Below are 25,442 nucleotides of genomic sequence, written 5' to 3'. Positions count from 1 at the left end.
GTTCAATCAATTTTTACTGTATCATCACTCATCGTGATAAATATATATATGCACGTCATACAATATTTTATATTTTTCTTTATTATTTTCATCAATTTTTTTTTTTTTTTTCTTTTTTTCTTTGATCGTCACCCCAGAATATCCCTTTCGATCACGCGACATTAACTCGAATCGAAACTTTGTCATCACTCACCTCCATATACACTTAACACTTCCAAAAAAAAAAAAAAAAAAATACATACATCTAAGAGTATAAAAAGAAAGTACCTATTAAAAAAAAAAATTAATTAATTGACATTAATTAATAGATAAAAAATTTTACAAAAAAAATTACAAAAAAATTTTTTTTTTCAAGATTGTAAAAATGGCTTTTAAAAATTATTATAATATTATTATTAATAACAATTATTAATAATAATATTGAAAAATTTAAAGATTATAAAAAAAGAGTGTTAAAAGAGGTGTGCATTTATATTTATTATTGTTTTTTGATATTTTTTTAAAATGAATTTCATGAAATAAATTTTACGAAGTTTTATGAAATTTTATTTATTTATTTATTTATTTATTAATATTTATCGTCCCTGTTAGTGTATATATTATCCATATATGTAAATATATATATTGTGTGTGTTTATATAGCTTGTAGCTCATAAACACAATCACCGAAGCTCAGTTGAGATCGTCTCGTCGTGTGTTGCTTCCGTATTGATGCTGCTGCTGCTGCTGTTGGTTTTATTGCTGATGTTACTTCAGTGTCGCAGTCTCGTGCATCATTTAAACACACAAATTTATTTTATCTCTAGTACTATTTTATTAACAAAAAACTCAATAAATTAATTATCATTAATTATCAATTATTTATTATTATTCGAAATATCAAAATTGACAAACATGATAGTGAAAATTGTGATAGTGTTTTTTAAAAAAAATCCAGGTAATAACGGCTGAAAGTATTAATTATTATTTTTTAAATATTTATATTAATAAAAACTCGGAAAACATGTGATTGTTATAATTAATATATATTTATTTATATATCTATATTTTTTTTTTTCTGTCAACAAGCCAATTTACATTTTCGAAATTTTTCGATTTTTTTTTTATTTTTTTTTCGATTTCTATCTGTTTCGTTGACTGTGTTATTCGCTAATTGTTTTAATTTTTTTTTTTTTTTGTATTTTCTTGTTTTACTTTAAAACAAATTAAACATTTTAATTGAACTTTATTTATTTTTTAATCCTCATCATCAGTGCAAAAGTGTTTTTAAAATACAAATGAAATTTTTTTTTTTTAAATTTATAATTTATTTCTAAAAAATCAACAAATTGTTTGTGTATTTTTTTTTTAAATTACATATAATGAAAAATGCTGTTTTTAAAAGTGTTGATAATTAAAATAGAATCAGTGTGTGTTGGTGTAGGTGTGTGTACGTGAATAGAAATTAAAATTTTCAAACGAAATAGTTAAGGGTTTTTTTTTTTTTGAATCAACAGATAATCAATTGATATAAATTTGAGTTGAAAAAAAAAGAGAATAAGATAAAAATTAATTTATTATATAAATAAATTGATAAATTAATAATATTGTGTGTGTATGTGAGGATGAACGTCGGTCATGCCGACTGATCTGTTGAAAAATAAACCAGGTGACAAATTAAACGTCATCAACGTGTTTATTAAAAATAATAGTACGAGAGAATTTATATCTCTCGTTTAATAATAATGAGCTCCATTGATTTTGATGAGGTGCTGGTACATGTAGGTGAAAAAGGAAGATATCAAAATATTATGTATTATTTATTATGTATACCAGCAACATTGCCAGCTGCATTTCTTGCATTTTCACAGGTAAACAAAATTTTCGAAAATTATTTCAAAGCTGTTTTTTCTATTTAAAAATAATTTTTATAAATAAAAATTTAATTTATTTATCATCTTTAATAATTTATCAATTATATTAATTATAAAAAATTAGATTATACCCTTTAATTTTACAATTTTATTAATTAAAAAGGAAAAATATTATGAAATTAAAATTTACAATTTCTTTAAAATTTTACATTTTATTTAACATTTTGATAAACAAATAATAATAATTATTAAAAATTCATTTTGAATATAATAATTTATTGAATTCTAAATTTAAATCAAATTTAAATTAATGGGTTAAAGTTAAAAAGGCGTAAGTGCCAAGAAGAAATGTGAAAAAAAAAAATTTTTTTTTAATGTATTTTCAGCTTTTTTTATTTATTTTGTTTAAATAATAATAAGAAAAAAAAATAATTAAAATTAAAAAAGCTAAAGTGTTTATTGACATTGAAAAAAAAACGTATGTCAATAGACTCACGTTCGTATATTTTTTCAAATATTTATAAAGATGGTAAAAAATAATTTCCAAACAAAAAAAAAAAATGTTTTTAATTTTTGCTTTTTTAAATAATTTTTTAAATAATTTATTGAATACTTTTTGGCCTTTAATTAAATGAAATTTTGATTTATATAAAATCTAAATTAATAAAATATTACAGGTGTTTGTAAGTGCATCACCAGAACACTGGTGTAAAATACCAGAATTAGAAAATATGACAAGTCTGATGAGTGTTGAGGAAAAAAAAGCATTATCATTACCATATACAATTAAAACAGATGGAAGGCGACAATATTCAAGGTGCTATATGTACGATGTTAATTATACATCAATATTAGAAGGATGGTTACAACGTGGTTTTACAACACTTGATGATGGTACCAAAATACCACCAACACCAATTAGCAGTACAGACTGGCCAGAGACCAAGTGCCTTCATGGATGGATTTATGATAAAAGAGATTATGATAGTACTCTTGTTACTGAGGTAAAAAAATATAAACTATTATCTATTTTTATCAATTTATTTATAACAAATATCCCAAGTAATATTCTATATTTTTTTTTTTCCAATTATTTTCTAATTTTTTTCATTTTAAAATCCAAAAATTATATTAGTTTTTTATTAATTTTGCCAATTAAAATTTCAAGGATATTTGAAAAAATATTACACCCTTGTTACTGGGTTAAAAACAAATTAAATAATTTTTTTTTTAACAATTTTTTTATTAAAGTTTAGCTAGTAGCATTATATTCATATTTATTATGTTTTTTTCTTTTTTTTTTTTACAAACTTTATAATTTGAAAAGTTGAATAAAATATTCATTGAATTTTAAATAAAATGTATAAATAAATTTGAATAAATATTATTCTCGTTACTGGGGTGAAAAAAAATGAATTATTTTTTTTATTTTTTAATAATTTTATCCACTGGGATTATCTTAACTTTATTTTTTATTTTTTTTTCAAAATTTAATAATTAAAAGTTTATTTTAAAATTAATAACAAGTTTAAAAATTTATTTTGAAATTGATAAATAATTAGTTTATCAATTAATTTAATAAAAAAAACATAATTAAAAATTATTTTTTAATTGTGATAATTTAATTTGTAGGTAAAATCGAAATTATAGGGATTTTGATTTTTAAATTAAGTCGAATATATTTAAAAGTCTTAAATATATTTTAGCTATTTTTTTTATTTAGAATTCTTTGTTGTGTTATTATTATTGTTATTAACATACATGTAAATATAAAAGAGGAAATGCTACCATCAAATTTAATAACTCAGAAGATCCGGGTTTAAATCAAACAATGTAATTTTAGCCGAGTTCATAGACTTTTAAATTGTTCGAAGGGAAAGTTTATTAATCTTTTATTTACAAATATTATAAATAAAAAAAAAAATACATTCACGTGTGGGTTTAACAAATGAAAAATAATCTCAGCTAATTTTTCAGTCAGTTATAATTGTTGTTTATTATTTTCATAATTTATAAATTTAAACATTTTTAGTTGTCTTTTATTTTAAATTTACACGCTATTTCAATTACTAAAATTAATAATTATTAATATTTCCTTGGCCTTATGTAAAAAACCCATATTTAAAAAATTTTTTCTTCAATTTTAAATACAATGATAATTAAGAATAATCAAAATAAATAACAGCAATGATAAATTTTCATTAAAAATATTATAATATTTTAATCAAACTCAATTGAAGTTTGTAAATTTTTTTTTCTCTTGATAATTTTTAATATCTAGCATGCAATCAATACATTTATTTTTTTTTATAATCACTATGTTTGTTGTATTTTTTCATCAAATTTATTTAACATCTAAAAATTTAATTGTATTTATATTAAAATTTTATCAAGTTTAAGTTGTTTTTTTTGGTAGTTTTTGAGGGTTGTTTATTATCAAAGGGTTAATTAGTTGAGGGTTGTTGAATATTTAAATAATTGTTATGGTTTTTTTTTTTTTTTTACTGTTGTGATTTTAGTGGCGTCATCAATTGCTCTTCAATTTACCTACCCCCGCATATCCGGTCATGTGGTATATCGTCGTATTAAATACTCAACCAACTAGTCAATTTCTACCTTGCATATAAATAAAATACAACAAATGTATTGACTAAGAAAAGATACTCGAATTAATTATCCATGAAATTTAATGAATTTTTCAAACCCAAAAATTAATTTGATAAATAAATTATATCTGTTTAAATGTTTTTTAAAATTATCTTTACAAATTATTTAATGAATTATGGTTTAATTTATTTAAATAGAAATAATATATCATCTTTCAATCATTAATCAATTTAGACGGTTTTTTGAATTTTAAATTTTTGAATAAATTATTAACCAAGTTTGATTCAAATGCTCAGCTAATTGCCAAATAACAAATTAAAAAAAAAAATTCAATTTTAAATAACACCAAGGTTGTACATTCATTTATTCCATACATAAAAATTTTAATTATAAACTATTAATATAAAAAAAAACAAAGTCATATTGAAAAAAAAAAAATTTCAGTAAAAAAAATGAAAAAATTAACTATTAATAAAGATAATTAAAAAATAATTAAAAATTTTTAAATAAATTTATAAATAAAAAAAAAATACACTCTTTTATTATTTATAAATTTCAAATTATTAAAATAAATTTATTTATAAAAATATTTAATTTAAATAAAAAAAAAAAAAATAAAAAACAGTTACTACAATTGTTAATTAATTTTTCAAGTGTATAATTAATTAGTTAAAAAAAAAAAAATAATAAAAATAAGCATATAGTAAAATGTTTTTAAAAAAAAAAAAAAATTTTTTTTTTATAAATGAGTGAGGAGAGGGACACGCTCCTCCTGTCAACATAGGATGATAAACACCTCCAGCTGTGGGAGCCAGCATTATTCCGGACATGATATTAAAATATCTATATATTTAAACATACACACTGATTGCGGTAGTAGCAATAAACTATCGGCCTCACTTTATTCTTCAAGCTTGTTTATAAATGATAAAAAAATTCCAACTTAATAAACAAAACGTAAAAGTACTTTTAAATAGCAAAAATTAACAATAGAAAATAAAATTTCTACATAAAATTTAGAAAAGAAAAAAAATAATCGAAATCATGAGCTGTTATTTCGATTAAAAAATAATGTATATATTTTTTTTTTTTTGGAGGTTGAAATTGATCAGATATTTATTTGCCCTCGTGACGTGTATAACGCATGTACGCTTCATATTGACTAATCAACATCGGTTCCTGTTTCGAAGCAAACGAATCAATCAAAGCGAAATTTCAAACGATACACAGTTTTACTATAGAATTATGTTTTTGATATTTAAATTTAGCTGTTAATATTTATTTGAAAGCTAATGAATTATTGTTAATTAATTTATTAATTATTATTTTATTTGATTTTTTCTTTTTTGTTAATTACATAGCTAGATCTTGTATGCGACAACAGCTGGTTACCATCAACATCAACAACATTTTTTTATGTTGGTAGTTTATTTGGAAATGTTGTATTTGGATGGATTGCTGATAAATGGGGAAGAAGAACGGCCTTTTTTGCAATACTATTTCTCGAGGTCATATTTTCAATTGCAACGAGTTTCAGTCCAAATTATGTTGTCTACACGGCCCTGAGAACCATCAATGGCCTATTTTTTCCTGCAATATATCAAATACCCTTCATACTTGGTTATTATGTTTTTTTAAATTTATTAATTTTAATTTATATTTATTCAATTTTTTGTTTTAGCTTTTATTTCATTGTGGAAATTTTATCTTTTTTTTTTTTCTAGCACTTGAAATGATGGGTCCAAGGTATAGAACATTTGCAGGAATGGTTATTTGTATGTTTTTTGCAACTGCAATGTGTTTACTTGCATTATTGGTAAACTATTAAAATTATTATTTTTTTTTATAATTTATTATTAATTTTTTCGAATTAAAAATTTGGAAATTTTTAGTTATTTATTTAAAATTTTAAAATTATTTAATAGTTTTTTTATTTGATAATTTCTATGGTAAAAATTTATATAGTTAACAAAAAAAAAAAACATTAAAAATTGAATGAAATTTTCAATAATTAACAGCCAAAAAAATTAGCAATTAGTTTTTGTTTTTTTTTTTTTTGAATTTTCAATTAAAGAAAAGTTGGAAAATTTTATTAATAAACAAAGCTAATTGTCCTGAGTCTTTACTAATAAATCTAGCTATTAATTGCATATATATTTTAATTATCTAGTTTGCATTAAATAATTAATTTAAAATTTATTTTTTCAAAAGGGATATTTATTGAGAAACTGGTACTCCCTATCATTAGCAACATCAGTACCATTTATTTTGCTCTTCAGTTATTGGTGGATAATACCAGAATCACCACGTTGGTTATTAAGTAAAAATCGAATTGATGAAGCTGAAGTGATTGTTCAAAATATGGCAAGAGTTAATGGAAAAATAGTACCAACAAATTTTCTTCGTAAAATGGAGGTAAACATCAACAAAAGCTAATTAAAATCACTAAATAATATAAATTTCTCATTTTTCAAAGATGGATAGTTTAAAAAAACAAGGTATATCATGTAATGGAAGAAACACAGATATATTTGGAATAACAAGTGATCAAAGACCACCTCCACAATCAGCAACACCAATGGACATCATGAGAAATCCAAATATACGTAAAAAATTTTTTATTCTTGCATTCGATTGGGTTGCAAATGCTGTTGTCTATAATGGTTTATCATACAACACAACAAATCTTGGTGTATCTGATTATCTCGCATTTTTCATTGGTAAATATTTAACAAAATAATTATTTCTATTTACAAAATAATCAAGTATCATTATCATATTTTAAAAATACATAGAAACATTTATTTTATTTTGTCGAGTTAAATTTTACGAGATGAACGTGTTGTTGTTGTAAAGCCAACAAAGATAATATTTAAAAATAAAAATATTCATTTTTCAATTTATTCAAGGAGGAATTGTTGAAATACCATCTTATGTAATCACATGGTACGCAATGGATAGACTTGGAAGAAGATGGGTATTATGCTTGACGATGCTTCTTGGTGGTGTTGCTTGTGTCTCTTGTATGTTTGTTCCAGAAGGTACCAAAACAATGTGTTTAAATAAATTTATTGTAGCTTAAATTGTACATCAAATTTACAATTGTTTTTTGATTCCTCGATAGATGCAGTATGGGTCACAGTGTCATTAGCAATGATTGGTAAATTTGGTATTGCTGCATCATTTGCTGTATTTTACGTATTTGTTGGTGAATTATTACCAACAGTATTACGCTCACAAGCAATGGGAATAGCATCATTTATTGCTGGTATTGGCCTACTAACATTTCCTTATATTGTACATCTTGCTGAATATTCACGTGAATTACCATTGATTGTTATGGGTTCATTGAGTGTTGCTGGTGCATTGACATCAGTATTTCTTCCTGAAACATTAAATATTCATTTACCACAAACAATTGAAGAAGGAGAATTATTTGGAGCTGATTTTAAATTATTTTCTTGTCCAACACGACCAAAGTAAATTGATAAAAAATAATTTACCATTGTTTTTTCATTGTTTAATTTTAATGTAATTGTTTTTTATTTATATTACAGTCGTTCAAAAATTAAAACAAGAAGACGAGAATCATTTCCGTTGAAATATCTTGTTAATGGAAGACCAGGTAATCGTTCGAATGTTGTTAAATCATCAATAAGCGAATCAACGACACAAGAAACATCGGAATTAGCAACATGTCTATTACCATTAACAAAAGAAGATGAAATAATTAGCTTAAATAATAGTAAAGATGAAGAAGATGTTGTCAATGAACAACAACATAAAGAAAATGATAAAAAAAATAATAGTCATGATGTTTTTGTTGATTTTTGTCATAATTAATTTACAATAATATCAATTTACAAATTAAATATTACATTTAAATCATAACACACAAACAAAATTAGATAAACGAAAAAAAATGAAGAAAAAAACAAAATAATTCATTTCAATTAATTATAAGCCCATAATTACTTTGTATTATATTATCAGTATAGGCATTGTATTTATTTTTTTCCATTAATTATAATGTACTTCCTTTCTAAAAAAAAAAAAGAATCGTTTTTTGTTGTTGAATTATTAAAAAGGTAAGTAATTTTAAAATGTAAAAAGTATATTTTATTCAGTTATTTAATTTTTCATAAATTATATAGTTAATTATTATTTTAAATAAATATTAATTTATTTAACCAAGTACTTACATTTGCATAAAATCGAAATGTTTTTTTTTTTTTTTTTTTTTATCAAGTGGATACTTGATTGACCTTCCTTGAAGATGATTTCAAGTTAAAAAGTTTCATTGATTAAATTTTCTAAACACATATACAAAATAATAAAAAATAATAATTATTTCTTTTTTTTTTAATTTTTATAATTTTTTCTAAAGATTACAAAACAGTGGCATAATTAATATATAAAGTAAAAATAATAATTAATACACTGTGGGTAGATATATATGAAAAAAAAAAAAAAAAATAGAATGAATAAATTTGTTTGATGATAAAAAATAATTGAGAGTTTTTAAAAAGCGTGGATATAAAATATGCATAAACATGCAATGTGGGTGTGTATATTTTAATAATGCAAAATGGGATGATGACAAATTGATGATACGAAAAGAAAAAGAAAAAAATATTTATGATAGGTATTATTATTATAAAGGTTTTTTATTTTTAAATTAGCAGTGTTCTTCAATTTCGCCTTCTTGTTCATCATCAAATTCAGCATCATCATCAGCAGTTGCTTCTTGATACTGTTGATATTCAGAAACGAGATCATTCATGTTTGATTCAGCTTCAGTGAATTCCATTTCATCCATACCTTCACCAGTGTACCAATGCAAAAAAGCTTTTCTTCTGAACATAGCAGAAAATTGTTCGGAAATACGTTTAAATAATTCTTGAATTGCTGTTGTGTTACCGATAAATGTTGCTGACATTTTAAGACCACGTGGTGGAATATCACAAACAGCTGTTTTGACATTGTTTCTAAGAAAAAAAACAAATAAGAATATTAAAAATAAATCAAAGAGAAAAATAAATAAATTAAACTTACGGTATCCATTCGACAAAGAAAGAGCTATTTTTATTTTGAACACTGAGCATTTGTTCATCAACTTCTTTCATTGACATACGTCCACGGAAAATAGCAGCAACAGTTAAATATCTTCCATGTCTTGGATCACATGCAGCCATCATATTTTTAGCATCAAACATTTGTTGTGTTAATTCAGGAACAGATAATGCTGAATATTGTTGCATTGAACGTGATGTTAATGGTGCAAAACCAGGCATAAAGAAATGTAAACGTGGAAATGGTACCATGTTAACAGCTAATTTTCTTAAATCAGCATTTAATTGACCAGGAAAACGTAGGCATGTTGTTACACCAGACATTGTCAATGATACAAGATGATTTAAATCACCATATGATGGATTTGCAACTTTTAATGTACGGAAACAAATATCATAAAGTGCTTCATTATCAATGCAATATGTTTCATCAGTATTTTCAACAAGTTGATGAACAGATAATGTTGCATTGTATGGTTCAACAACAGTATCAGATACTTTTGGTGATGGCATAACAGAATATGTATTCATAATTCTATCTGGATATTCTTCACGTATTTTTGATATTAATAATGTTCCCATACCAGAACCAGTACCACCACCAAGTGAATGAGTCAATTGAAAACCTTGTAGACAATCACAATTTTCAGCTTCTTTTCTAACAACATCAAGTACTGCATCAACTAATTCAGCACCCTCAGTATAATGTCCTTTTGCCCAGTTGTTACCAGCACCAGATTGTCCAAATACAAAATTATCTGGACGAAATAATTTACCATATGCACCAGAACGCACAGAATCCATTGTACCTGGTTCCAGATCAAGTAATATTGCTCTTGGTACATATTTACCACCACTTCTTGATGTTGCACCTGTTTAAATTAAATTCAATTATTTTTATTTTATCATTTAACATTTTTTAGAGTTATTTTTTTTTACTACCGGTTATTTGGCAAGTGTTGTATTGAATTTATAAATCATTTTTTAAAAATATTTTGTTCAATTATATATTGACGGAGTTAGTGTCAACGGAAATGCATATAAGGCAACTGTGACTTGTGCGGTTTTTAAATGAGCATTCAAAGTACAATCACCCCAATTTTATTAAACATATTTATATCATAAATTTAAACTTCAATAATCTTATTTAAAAATTTAAATTAATGTAATCTTTTTTTATTTTGTTAATTATAGAGAATTTATTTTTAGAATAAATTGTTTATTTTATTTCAATTGCATACTACAAATTTTTTAATTTATTTTTTTTTAAATTTCTATTGTTGAAGACGTTTAGAAACTATTTCGATTGAGGGTTTTTTTTTCGAATTTAAACTCACCAGATGCTTCATTGTAGTAAACTGAAATTCTTTCAAGTTGAAGATCACTGTCGCCATAATAATTTCCTGATTGATCAATTCCATGTTCCTCAGAAATAACTTCCCAAAACTAATAGCAAAAAAAAATAAACAAATAATAATTTATTAAATATTTTTAATGTTTATTAATGAAGGAAAATTTATAAAGTAGCTTGAATAAATAAATTAAAAATAGGAAGATGTATGAGGACAGTTTTCCCCGGTACAGAAATAGCAGAAAGACAAAATTAACACTAAATTTTTTTTTTAAAACTTATTTTTCACCATTATATCCCTTTTTATTTCTCTCTTCACAAAATAATTCATCTTATTTTTTTTTCTGTATTTGTATTTAAACTATTTTAACCATATTTATTATTAGACATTCGTCACTCGTATTTTATCTCTCAGTTAAAAAATATTTTTTACTTTTAAAATTAAATAACTTTTAGTATTTTATTTCGACTTAAAAATTATTACTATTAAATACTTTTTCATTTTTATTATATAAATTAAACTAATTTTTGTTATTTTAATTATTTTTTTTTCAAGTTTTGATTTATTATTTTTTGCTTTTAAAAATTTTTTTTTATTTTCTTTTTATTATTTTTTTAATAGACGTCAAATTATTTTCATGGATAGCGGTGCATGTAATGATAGTATTAAAAAAAAAAATATCGTAAATCAAAAATAAATTTTAAGAGATACTTGAATGTTTTTTATTTTTTTTTTGTTCTTATAATTTACCTTGAAATAAGAAAATTACTTTTTACAAATGATCAAATTTCCTGTTTATATTTTTTTTTATATTCAACAATACCGTTTGTTTAGATTTTTTTTTGTTGCTTTTTCATGTACCAGTAGCTCTGGGCAACATTGTTTTATGATTCTAGATGTTATATCTATTTTACAATCTCTTTTTAGTCAAATGAATTGAAGCGTTACATTACAACTAGCAATATGATTTATTTTATACCGTTAACATGTCATGGATACTGTTTTCAAAGGTTTTTTTGTTTTAAAAATTTTATTTACAACCAAGAGTATTTATTTTCATAAGAAAAAAAATTATATTTTTAAATATACACTCAAATGAGACTCTACTTTTCTACTTGATAAGAAAAACAACTAATTATTTTCAATAAATAATCATAATATTTATAATAAAATAAACCAAATGAAAAAAAAATTGTAATTTAAGATAAAATAATTCATTAGTTTCAGTTTGATTAAAAAATAAATTATTTAATCTGCAAAATTTACTGAAGATGAGTCTTGAATATTTTTAATTGACAGAAAAAAAAAAAAGAGAAAAAAATTTGCTGCAGACATCGGGCGTATCTTGACAAACAAATTTATTATATACTCAATTCTTACTCATCAGATAAATTTTTATTTTTCTTTTAACTCTTCCTCTACATTCCATTTCACAAATAATTGTATGAAAAAAAATGTATTAGACACGTACAGTGACGTGATGATAAAATATCTTCAAATATATTTTTTATTTTTCTATTTTTATTTTAAAATAAAGTCTAATTTAAATTATATAAATTAACAAATAAAAGAAAAGTATTTCTAGGGTTTTTTTTAAAATACTACTTACTTGAAAAATAAAAAGAAAAATGTTTTTTAAATTAATCAAGACAGGAAATCCCTTGACGCTATGTATAATTTAAATGAAAAAAAATTTCTCTTTTTAAATTTTTACTCCCATCAGTGGTATAATTTAGTTTCAAGAATTACAGGGATTTATTGTCACGAAATTATTATTTAATTATGCACTTACAAAGAGGCACTTTTAATTTTATTTATTTCAAAGAATTAATTATTTTTTATTACATTCTAAAATAGACAAAAAAAAATGAATTTATCCTCATAAAAACCATTTAAAAAAATTTAAAAATCCAATTCAAATTATTCTTTTAAAAACATATTTAAATAATTTATAAAATTTATAATCGACAATTTAAATAAACATTTATAAAAATAATAAAATTAAATAATTTAATTTACACAAATAAATAAATAATCTTTAATAAAAAATATTAAAATTTCATTTAAAAAAAAAAATAACATTTTATTATTTAATTTTAATTAAAACATTTGAAATAATTTTATGCGATAATAATTAATTAAATTAAATAATAAATAACTGATTATAAAAAAAAAAAAAAAGTTTTATATTAAATTTAAATATATATTTTCTCTTATATTTATAATGAGTAAATTGATAGATTTTGTTATCGTTATTTTAATATTCAACAACGAAACATTAGTTGATAAAAAAATAATTATTCTGTTCTTGCTATAATAAAAAAGGTAATAATATTATATTTTTTATTATTAAACATTGTAATACAAAAATATAAATTACCTTAGCACCAATTTGATTGCCACATTGGCCAGCTTGTAGATGCACAATTTCTCTCATTTTTATTTATTTATTATAAATATAAATATAGTTTATTTTATTATTATTTTTATTAAACTGATGTGTTATCAGAATGTTGGTTTAAATGCAACTGACTTTATTCTCTTATGAGCGTTATGAACTGACTAAGAATCGTTCAACTGTGATGATTATTCACGTGCTTACTCAGTTCTCTCACTCTCTGGTTCTGGTACCATCAGACCAACTCGTCTATGTACTTGTGGTGGGGAAATTTAAAGACAAGCTTATACTCTTTTAAAAAATTCTTATTTTTCCTCTCAACTTGCCATATAATTTTTTTTTAAACACGTGCTTTTTCTCTCTTCTTGAATTTTTTTTTTAAATTTACTTTTCTTTCTTTTTTTTTGTTCTTTAGTTATTTTTTAAAATTCTATTTGAAAAAAAAATCCACTTGGGTGATTTGTTATTTATTTTATAAAGAAACACTGTATCTTTTTCATTTTTTTATTTTTATTTTATATCTAATAATCCTTTGAAGCACGTTTTTAAATTTACTTGCAGATGCTTCAAGTGAATTTTTATATATATTTTTTTATTTCATTATTTTTTGGCCTAAAGAACGTGCCAAGAATTTTTTTCGTCTCGTTTTATTTTGTGCTGATTTTCATGCAATATAAATTAAAAATTATTATTTTTATTTAATAATTATATTGACTAATATTTTATCAATTTTAAAAGGAAAAAAAAATATATATTTTTATACTTTTTTAAATGTTTTATTAGCAATAGATTTTATTATAATTAATTTTATTTTTATTCTAGCATTTAAATATAATTTCAACTGAAAAATTAAAGTTTTATTTTCTTTTAAATTCTAATTCTAATTATTTTTTTATGATTTATGTGTAATCGCCTGATAAATTCTGTTTTTATCAATTTAAAACTGATAAAATTTGAATTTCCGCCAAGTTGTTTTGAATCATCACGAGACTTTCTCACTGTTTCATTGACCTCTGGCTTTTTTTTTTTTTGTGGCTGCTGACATGGAGCAAAAAAAAAAAAAATTCTATTATTGTCAGCTAGATCTCCCACCGGGTGAAGCTCATCACTTTTTATGTCGTGATATTTTTATTTTTGTTTTATATATAGAGTTTGAGTATACTGTCTTTTAAATTTTGTCCCTAATTTAATTAAAGAAAAAATCTTTAAAGTACTTAAATTGTTGGAAATAATATAAAACCTGTCATCAGTTGTTAAATTTTATGCAAAATATTAACGCCTTTATTTTTTTAAATTGCATGAAATGATAATTTATCACAGTTTTAAAAATATATATATTTTTTTTCCTTATTATGCTTTTAATATTTAAACAACACTTTAATATTATTATCCTTAACATTTTAAAGCTCGATTTAAATTATTTTTATTTATAATTTGCCATGAATTTAATTTTAAATTAATTTTTCATAAGATTATTTTTTGATACAATATTTTGTCATAGAAATTTATATTATTTTGTAATTTATCAAACAAGGTGTTACTATAAAATTGTTTAAAATCTTGAAAACTATTTTTTCATTTGAAAAAAAAAATTTTTTATTACAAAAAAATTATATTTTCTATTAAAAAATTTTCTTATTTAGGTATATATTGTTTTTTGTTAATTTGTTTTTTTTTTTCTTTAAGAAAAATATTATTTTTTTTTTGAGGGTTAATAATATGAAGGATAGTTGTAATTAGTCGTGAAAACCAGGTCTATGCAATAAGCAAGTTACCCATGTGAACTTTCTTAACAAGTATATATTTTTTGGGTATCGTCGCGTGTTACCATCAGCTAAAATGATGAATTTTTAAATTTGAATGTTATTTAATCATTATTATTTTTTTTGTGGAATAAATATATGAGCAAGTATCACACGTTAATTTTATGGTTAAAATATTTTGAATTGAAATTTCCCAGTCGAATCATTCTAAAATTAAAAAATTTCCCAAAAGAAATAATTATAAAAAATATTCATACACAGTAACAAATAAACGAAATATAGTATTAAATACAGTGAATTTTTTTTACAATTTGATTATTTACAAAATGAAAAATATACATAGATAAATGATAATCGATCATTACAAAGTATCAAGCAAGCTTGTGGTTGAGAGAGCCAAGGCATTGTTTTCAGGTGCCTTGTAGTCTTGAGTTCAAGTCCTTTAGGTGTTCATACATTGGAATGTTTGAGGTGAAGAGCATATAAGGTTTTGACTTATCAGCGTAGTGTGATGTTTATGATTCTTGACACAGTTAATATCACCTCCATGAGAACTACTATGTATCTTGGATCCGCAACATGAACAAAAAAAATCATGGGCTCCACAGACATGTGGAACAAATATCTCCTTGCAAAGAACGAGTAAAAGACAGCTTCTTTCCTGGTTCTATGCGCGGAAATATTTGTCCCAGACGTCAAAATATCCTTTTGCAATTCCTAATTCAATAATTTTTATATCTCAATTTTTTTGTTTAATATTAATAACAGTTTTGTTGTCAAGTATTCCCCAAATAGTAGTCTAAAAAATAAAACAAACATATATGTACATATATGTACAGATAACAATATTGTTTCTTATTTAAAAATTTCACTTACAATTATTTATTAATAAATTATGTATTATTGATAATTGAAATTTAAAAATATCAACTTGTTAACTTCAATCGGTAAAGTAGAAACCACTCCAACCAACTGCCACTGATGAAAAAAACACTACTGTCATTATTATTTTGACAGTTCATTTTATTGAGTTAGCAAGTGTCCAAGTGAACATTACTCATATATTTATTAAAAACTATTCCATCATCCTCGAATTAGTTAAATAAACAATAAAAATAATACTACCTACAATAATAAATAAACAAACAAAAGGTACGTCAATTAAAATTACCAAAAAATTCAACTTTAAACTTGTCATTATAAAAAAAAATAATAAAACCTAACCTACAATTTTAAATGAACAATGTACATAAATAATAAACAACGTAATATTTTCTTTGTATTAAATTAATTCTATAATTATTTAAGATTAAAGATGTCTGTTGCTGAAAATCGTCCAGAGCTTTATGAAGAAGTTAAGATATACAAAAATGCAAGAGAACGTGAAAAACATGACAATCAAGCTGATTTATATGCTGTTGTAAATACATTACAAAATTTAGAAAAAGCATACATAAGAGATTGTGTTACACCAAAAGAATACACAGCAGCATGTAGTAAATTACTTGTACAATATCGTGCTGCTTTTAAACAGGTAAATAATAATAATTAAATATATTTATTTAGACCAAATAAATGATTGATAAAATTGCAACAGGTACAAAGTGATCAATTTCCAACAATTGATGCATTTGCAAGAAGTTTTCGTCTTGATTGTCCAGCAGCACTTGAAAGAATAAAAGAAGATCGTCCAATAACAATAAAAGATGATAAGGGTAATACATCAAAATGTATTGCTGATATTGTATCATTGTTTATAACATTAATGGATAAATTGAGATTAAATATCAAAGCAATGGATGATTTACATCCAGATTTACGTGATTTACTTGATACAATGAATCGTTTGAGTATTTTACCAAGTGAATATGATGGAAAACAACGTGTTGGTGATTGGCTACAAACATTAAATAGTATGTCTGCATCTGATGAATTATCTGAATCACAAGTACGACAACTTTTATTTGATCTTGAAACTTCATACAATGGATTTACTAAAATACTTCATAATTCTTAATTTATACTTATGAAAAATTAATTATTAAATATTCTCTTATTTGTTTATAAGTAAAGTTTCCATTTTTTTTTTTTTTTTCTTCTTTTTTATGATACAATTTATTTTTATTCAATGAAATTGATGATAAGTTTTTTCTTCTTTTTTTTTCTTTGTAAAATTTAAATGGAAGATATAAATAATTTAATTCATTGAAATTATTTGTAGAAAATGTTTTTTAAAATGTTCATTTTCAATTCAAAAAAGTTTTACTTGTAATTAAAATTATTATTGAATTGTTTATGTAATTATTTGAGTTTTTTTTTTATTACATTATTGAAAAGTTCTTTATTTTATTTTACAATTACATCAATTGGTTTTTTTTTTTTTTTTCTTTTAAAATAAATTATAGATAATAAAAATATGTAATTTCTGTTTTATTAAGTGATTATTAAAAAAAAAATATGGAAAATACTGTTCTTTATTTTATTTAGATGATAGAAAAAAATTTTTTTTAAACATTTATAAATTAAAAATTACTTGAGTGATATTTTACCATTGAAAATTGTATTTTTTTCATTTAAATTTCAATTATTTCTATCGAAATTTAATTTAAAAAATATTGTAAATAATTTCTTTGTTTTTTTTTTATCGAAATAGATGCAATTTTTTATTTTTAAATTTTTATTAAATTAATTTAGTTTTATTCTTTTGAAAAAAGTTTTATTGTGACCTATATTTTTTCGCAATAAAATAACACAAATACTTTTTTTTCCGGATCATTGTTTGCCTTGAAAAAAAAAATAATAGCTTTTTCATAATTGCTATTTTTAAAACGACTTTATGACATTTTTTTATTTGTATATTTTTATAAAAAATTTATTGTTGCCTTGAGTTGTGTCTTGAATGTCTTTTCGCTTAATCCCAAATAGTTCACTTTGATGTTTCACGAAATGGACTTTTAGAGAATAGTATTAACATAAAGTTGACAAAGTAGTAGCAATTCAAATCAGATATATCTTTGATGACAGTATTGGCTGGTATATATCGTACCAAATTACTTGCTAAAGTCTATCTTCAACATCCCTTATTCATCCCTTCATATATTTTCATTTGTATGATTCAAATTAATCACTATCAACGACATTTTCATATACGAAACTTTCAACATACAATAATGATTGGTTTGATTAATTATCAACTAAAACAATACTAAACTAACAAAACTTTAGCAAAATAATTAAACATTTAGAGTATTTAATTTACAAAATTAAATTTCGTTTATATTTTAAATACAAATTAATTTCATTTAAACAAAAAAACTTATTGCATAATTTTTAAAATAAATAAATGAATTAGAAAAGTTTTTTTTTTTCATTAATAATTTTTTTTAAACATCAATTGTTTATATAAATAAAATAAAAATTATAAAACTTTTAATCTTTATTGTAAAAAAGTTTTATAAATTATTTTCTTTTGAAAAATAAAAATATGTTAAAGACACTTTAAGTATAATACATTCAGGCTAACAAAAAGTAAAATTTTTTTATTCAAAGGAGGAAAGTTAAATCGTCTTTATTACCAAATATATTTTCCTGTTTTCTTTTTAAAAAAAGACGATAAATTTTTCACATCAGATTGATCATATGAAATATTTTTAAAAAATTTATATTTTATTTTTTTTAAATGCTAATATTTTGTTATTTCTCTATTGTTATTTTACAATTTATTTATAAATTTAGTAATAGAAAAAAAAATTGTAACTCGGATGGGCTTAAAGCCAAGGTTTCCTTTTTTTTTTTATTTAATTTTTCTTTGATTTTTGAATTTTTTTTCTTTTTAATTTTTGCTTTATTTGATAAACAAGTCGCAGAAATGTATAATCTTAAAATTATATTTAAAATTGATTCGAAATATATTAATAGAAAAAATAAAAAATTGAACAAGAATGTAATCGAATAGAAAAAAAAAATATGAGCAAAAGCAAAGTGCGGAAAATATAAAAGTAAAAATATTGCAATTGATATTTTTTTGGACATTTTTGTAGTACTTTTATTGAGAAATATATATATAAATTTTTATATAGCTTTTTTATAAGCAATTTTGTTAACTCAACCGTAAAAACAGTTATTGGCAAGTACATTTATATTCTCATGTTCAATTTTCATTTTTTCATTTTATTTCCATAGACATCGTGGCATTAAACTTAAAGAGGCGTAAGACTCATTTCCACAATTTTTTTACTATCTTTTTCTATTTTTTTTTAAGACTAATATACAATTAATTTTAACCTGAAATCTTCACAAAAGCCAGTACTATTTTAAAGCTCAGAAATTAATTTTTATTAATCTATTTTATGGCTAATATTTTTAATATAAATTTGTGAATATTTATTGAAGATTTTTTCGATTAATTTGAATCGAAAAGTTTCGATAAATGTTAATTAAAATTGACATTAGAAAATAGTTATTTAAATTTATTATAAAAAAAAATTAACACTATTTTTTATTAAAGTTAAAATACAAGGATTTTCATTTTTTTTAAATTTAATTTAATTATTAGAATATAAAAATATACAAGCTTGAAATTTTTTTTGTTTAAGCATATACAAAGAGAATTGTATATGCAGTAAAATAAGTTTGCAATGAGAGTTTAAAAAAAAATAAAAAAATAAAAATGGGAATTGAGAAGAAAAAAATAAAAAAATAAATTATTTTCTGGTTGTAGTATCAAACTCTTGGGGGTTGCTACCACCAGCATATTATTTCCGCATTGTGCGGACGCAAGTACAGACGGACCAGTGGAATTTTAACGAGTTTTGTGCAACTTGATATCACGCGTTGCTCACCGAGATAAATATAGAACTTTGATCGTCCAAAAGAAAATTGCAAAAAATATAATTAAAAAAAAAATATATATCCCTTGTTTCTTTTATAAAATTATATAATTTTATTTTTACAGCTTGAAAAGATGATATAATAAAATAAACATTCCGCAATAATATTCTTAATTTATAAAGAAAAAATCTTTCATCTAAAAAACGTGAAATATTTGAATTAATATATTAAATTTTTGATGCTTTTATTTCATATGAAAATTCTTGAAATGAAATAATAATTTTGAGTTAATAAAAAGTTGTGAAAAAAAATATAATAAAAATAACTTGAGTTAATAATTCACTGGATCATGTGAAAATGTCGTATTCTCATTCTTTGACACATAACTAAAATGAAAATCCATGTAGTAGATAAATCTGTCTCGTTGAATCTCAACTGATAAAAAAATTTTTTTTTCATTTTTATATTTATCTTCTTGACTTCTTGATGTAGTATTTTAAAAATTAATATATTTCCGCATTAATTTATCAGCATTGAAATGATTAGAAAAAAAAATTAATTCAACTAAATTAATCATGAATTTTTTAAGCTATTAACAATCTTTTTTGCAATCAATAAATTTAAAATAAAAAAAAAACTTCAAAGCTTGATAATTAAATTTTTAAAATATTTATTTATTTATCTATTTAATTGATTAATTGGCTAATTAAAAATTTAACTAATAACTAAATTAAAAAGATAAAATTTAATGTAAAAATTGAAGATATCAAAATAAATATTTAATTAATTTTTTTCTTTAATTAATTTACAAATAATTATATGAAAATATACATTTAAAAAATTCAGTTGTATAAATAACAATAATTTTTTTTAAATAATGATTATTTGTATAATATAAATGAGTAAAAATCACAGAAGCATAAATCAAAGATGATAATTATTTGTCAATAAACATTGGCAAATGAAGAAATAAGTACAAAATGTATATGTAACTTTGAACATTAGTTTCAGCCTGAAGGTGTTTTCTTCCTCTTGGTATTTCTCTCTTTATCACTCCTGGTCTCAATATCCTTTCACAGTGCTCATTTATTTTCCCGAGGGAAACACAGAGAGTACATTTCGACATGACGTCGACCAATTGCCGTCAGCCAAATATACGATATGTACCAATATATACTACTTGAACACATGAATGAGTCCCACGGGGTCAGCAACTGAAAATAATGTCTCGTTTATTCGACATAAAATTTATTCAACCAATAATACAATATGTGTGGCTTTATATTAATCTCAAAAAATAGATTAACTTATTGATTTTTAAAAATAATAATTTTTAAACAATTATTTTAATTAACAAGAAAAATTAATTCTCATTTTTTTTTCGATACAATTTTCGTTTCTTTTTTTGAATTTTAATAATACAAAATTACTTTGAATTTAATTTAATATTTATTATAAATTATAACAATTTATCTCGTATAAAATTATAAATTAAATTTTTTACTATAGAAAATATATATATCATTCATGATTTTTTTTTATTCTTATTTCTTTTTTTTTATATTCATTTTTTTGTCACGAAAAAACGAGACAATAAAGCCATCGTTGTGGATGATCCTAATAAATAAAAAAAAAAATATATATCATATGCTTTTACACGCATTGAATATTTCCTCTTATTTCGATTTTTTTTCGCTTTATTTTTATTCATATCAACGTGTGTGGAAAAATATAATTAATTATGAAATATTAATTAATTAACTACAACGAACGATGCAGCATTTGATGGATAAAATATTTTTTATGTAATTCAATAATATGGTAACGATTTAGAACTAAATAAAATTATAAAAATGTAAATTAACTGCATGATAAAATAATTATTAACATTAATTGTTAAATTTAATTTAGAAAATAATTTTAAATGTTTTATAAAAAATATAAAAGAGATGAAATTTCATAGAAACAAGTGACTGGTTTTTTTTCCTTTTTGGATTAAAATTAATAAATTCAATTCCAGATAAAAAAATTCAATTATAAAAAATAATTACTCTACGTACTTGCATGTTTTTTACTATTTTTTTTTTTTTTGGTTTTCATTTAGCCCGAGGTTGACGTACTTGTTTACTTGTTTTTCCATGTTTATAATATAAACAAAAAATAAAATAAAAACATGAATTTTGTCAGACTTTATTTCATAGAGAAAAAAAATGAAAAAAATACTTTGCTTTAGGCCAAAGGAAAAAAAAAATTTGGTTGAATAAATTTAGTAGTAAAATAAATAAAGTATATTGAAGATTTTTTTATTAAATATTTTGTAAAGTTGTAAATTAATTTTTTTTTATACGAAAATATCTATTGAATATAAATTCGACTTTAAATTTTATTAAAAAAATTATCTGTAATTCAAAAACTGTAATTTTAATTTGAAAATTAAATTGAGTAAAAATATTTATCAATTAAAATTTAATCAAACTTTTAATTTGTTTTAATTAATTATATTTTTTAAATTAAATATTTGAAAAAAATTTATCTTTAAATAAAAAAAATACAAATCAATTTATTAAAAAATATGTTTACAATTATAAATTTGATTGATTTAAAAAAAAAAATGTGTTTAATTGAATTATTGAATTTTCATGTGTGGTTAAATTTGTGAAATGAAATAATGTGGTTGTCTGAGGATAATTACAATATGGTCTCAATAAACCAACACGAATGCAGTCAATGCCCCCAGGCATGAATTCAGAGGTTTATTGTGGTATTTTCAAAATCACATGGATCTCTCAATTATTGATCAATTATCATTCGAAAATAATACAATCCATCTACAACATATCTAACATTTCACTTAATGAATTTTATTATTTTTACTAATTATTATTAACAATTCAATTTAACTTAATTTCAATTGAAAAAAAATTTTTTCTTTACGATTTTATTATAAATTTTCAAAGCTTTTTGTTTATTTAATTTTTAAACTTTTATTTTACTAAAATAATTATCATATTGCTGAGTTCTTTAAATTTTATTTTGAAGATATTATATTGTTAAAAATAAGAAATGATAGTTTATAATTAATTAATTAATATTCAATTGAATAAAATTTTGTGTAATTTACAGTTATTCAGTTTTATAACATAAGTTTTAATAAGTTTATTAGGGTGGATTGTTATGTCAAGAGCTTTTATGATATTTCGATTATACGAAAGTATTTCTATTAAATAAACTTGAAGGATATAGTTAAAACATAAGAGAAAGTTGTATGAACTATTCGTGGAAATTTAAATTTATTTTTAATTTACTTTTTAAATGTATAATAAAATTAACTTTTAATAAAGCTCATTTTTATTGTCAATGATTATGATAATTATAATTAATTATATAAATTATTATTAAATATTAATTTCGTTCATTTTATATTTGCAAAAAAAAAAAATCTACTAGAAAATAAATTTTCAAAGAATTTTTTCCCTCTTTTTTATGGTTTTTTTTGTTTAAATTTAAATATTTTTTGTTATTTTTCAATTTATTACTTAGAAATCATTCAATATATTTAAATAACAATTTTTTTTTTTTTTTAGGATACAGTTTTTTGGAAAATAGAATTTATATATAATGATAAAAAATAAAAAGTTAGATATTACATTTTAAAATAAAGTCAAGAAATAACCTGAAGCATTTTACTGCTCGTTTTTCATGGGTTTTATGTTTATGGGTTAACCACAATACTTGGACTTTTTAAAAGTGCTTTTCACCACCACGAGGCTTTTACACATTCAATATGAATTTTTAAATTTTATATATATTTATTTATTCATTTTTTTTTTCTTTATTTATAACTATATTTACGATGTACAGAGTTAACTTGTTATATAGTTTTTGCTTTATATTTCATAATTAAATTTCTTGTTTATTATTGCATGTATTTGAACGTGCTTTTATAAACTTTATTATTTTGCAATATACACTAACTTAATTTAAACTATACAATATTGTAAATTTTCTGTAACAACACTACCTAAATTTCAAAATAACTTTAAAAAAAAATTAACAATTAATTATTGACAAATGAAAAAGTAAAACAAGACAGTAAATTAAAGATAATTAATAAATAAAACAAATTTCATTGAACAAATATTTTTTTACAATTGAAAGAATATATAAATTAATTTTAAAACAGGATAATAACTTTTCCTTTTTCCATTTAATTTTTTTAATTGCATTAATGCAATTTGGTAATGTTTTTAATTTTTTTTTTTTTAATATAATTATATTAAAAAAAAAAAAATTAAAAACATTACCAAAAAATAAGACAAAAAAAATCATTTAACAATTTATTATTTGATTATTTTTTTTACGTATTTTTATAAATATATCAATGCGAAGTAAAAAAATTACATACTTTTCATACAAGCATTATTTTATAAAAATTAAAATTAAAAAAAAAATATAAATTAAATATTTTAATTTTTCAAGGACAGGAAAATTGTCTTGAACATTTTTTTTCCATCTGGATGTCATGTGTTGTCAGAATTTTCTTTTTCACTTGGAGGTCATGCTGTGCCAAACGTGTTTCGATAATTTTGAACTGCCGTTCGCAACCTGTGACTTATCTGCAGAGATAAGAGAATTGCGGGACCCATGATTCGGGACCAAGAACAGCATTCGTTGCCTTCGTCTCCGGTATATAAAGAGTAGTCCTAGACGATTTCTAGTCAGTTTTTCTTCAGTTCGTGCCGCGTGAACATCTTTTAAAACGTTTTGGTCAGTCGAGTATGGTTAGAATTTTTTGAAACTACCTCGTGGTTGCTCGGTATGAAAAAAAAAGTTTCAATATTTAATTAATAGAATAAACTCTTTGATTTTTTTTCGGATTGTCTTTGTTTTCGTGATCGTTTTAGTATTTTTTAAGAGTATTTAAAACTACCTCGTGTTTTTTTCAATATTAAAAAAAAAGACGTATTTAATTAATAAAATAATTTTTCCGGTTTTGGTTAGTTCGTCTCATTTTTGCAGAGTGTAATCGTTTTAAATTTTTCCGTTCGTCCAGCTAGGTTAGAAATTTTTCGAAGCGACCGCGTGCAGACAACCTCGTGGTTTTTTATTATAAAAAAAAGTGTTTAAAGAATTGAATAGTGAAAGTGTTGGTTAAAAAAAAATGATGAAAAATAAAATAAAATTGCAAGTGTGAAGTAATCATAGTGCGCGATAGTGATTGATTACTTCAAAAAAGTGTTAAGTGTAAAAAGTGCCTTTTTGGATTAGAACGAGTTATATCTTCATGGATTATTGCTGAGAAATTTACCTGGACATTTTTATTTGGATTATCGGAGATTACCTGGATATTTTAATTGGATTATTGGAGGTTACTTGGATATGTTTGCTGTTTGCTGTAATAAGTTAAGTCCCTCTAGTCAGGATCCACAAAGTGTGAATAAAAGCCAGGATCACGACTGACTAGTTGTAATTATTAACCCATCCCGGAAAAGTGCTCTAATGTCCTTGAAGTTTCAAAAAATTGTTTTTATATTTTTTGCAACTTCTCGTCGTTCCCAAATTATTTT

General features: G+C 22.1%; 3 protein-coding genes across 3 annotated transcripts; 2 read left to right on the top strand and 1 right to left on the bottom strand.

Moving 5' to 3' along the window:
- Window positions 1–94: 94 nt before the first annotated feature.
- LOC122848212 (organic cation transporter protein-like) lies at window positions 95–8,655 on the top strand. Its single transcript, XM_044146132.1, has 9 exons — window positions 95–1,850; window positions 2,531–2,857; window positions 5,822–6,080; window positions 6,185–6,276; window positions 6,672–6,875; window positions 6,937–7,180; window positions 7,370–7,501; window positions 7,585–7,939; window positions 8,018–8,655. Exons 1-9 carry the CDS (start codon window positions 1,725–1,727, stop codon window positions 8,301–8,303), a joined length of 2,025 nt encoding a protein of 674 aa, XP_044002067.1. The 5' UTR covers window positions 95–1,724; the 3' UTR covers window positions 8,304–8,655.
- A 446-nt stretch (window positions 8,656–9,101) lies between these two features.
- Window positions 9,102–13,514, bottom strand: LOC122848210 (tubulin beta chain-like). Its single transcript, XM_044146130.1, has 4 exons — window positions 13,265–13,514; window positions 10,870–10,978; window positions 9,516–10,404; window positions 9,102–9,448 (listed from the first exon to the last, which is right to left on the bottom strand). The coding sequence occupies exons 1-4, from the start codon at window positions 13,319–13,321 to the stop codon at window positions 9,139–9,141; spliced, it is 1,365 nt and encodes a 454-aa protein (XP_044002065.1). The 5' UTR covers window positions 13,322–13,514; the 3' UTR covers window positions 9,102–9,138.
- Window positions 13,515–16,070: 2,556 nt separating this feature from the next.
- On the top strand, window positions 16,071–17,510 carry LOC122848211 (vacuolar protein sorting-associated protein 28 homolog). The gene is made up of 3 exons (XM_044146131.1): window positions 16,071–16,197; window positions 16,354–16,579; window positions 16,643–17,510. Exons 2-3 carry the CDS (start codon window positions 16,361–16,363, stop codon window positions 17,060–17,062), a joined length of 639 nt encoding a protein of 212 aa, XP_044002066.1. The 5' UTR covers window positions 16,071–16,197; window positions 16,354–16,360; the 3' UTR covers window positions 17,063–17,510.
- Window positions 17,511–25,442: the final 7,932 nt, after the last annotated feature.

Source organism: Aphidius gifuensis, linkage group LG2 (genome assembly GCF_014905175.1).
Source record: "Aphidius gifuensis isolate YNYX2018 linkage group LG2, ASM1490517v1, whole genome shotgun sequence".
Taxonomy (NCBI): domain Eukaryota; kingdom Metazoa; phylum Arthropoda; class Insecta; order Hymenoptera; family Braconidae; genus Aphidius; species Aphidius gifuensis.
The sequence above is the reverse complement of the archived record's forward strand: the minus strand, read 5'-3'. Positions and strand labels throughout refer to the sequence as shown.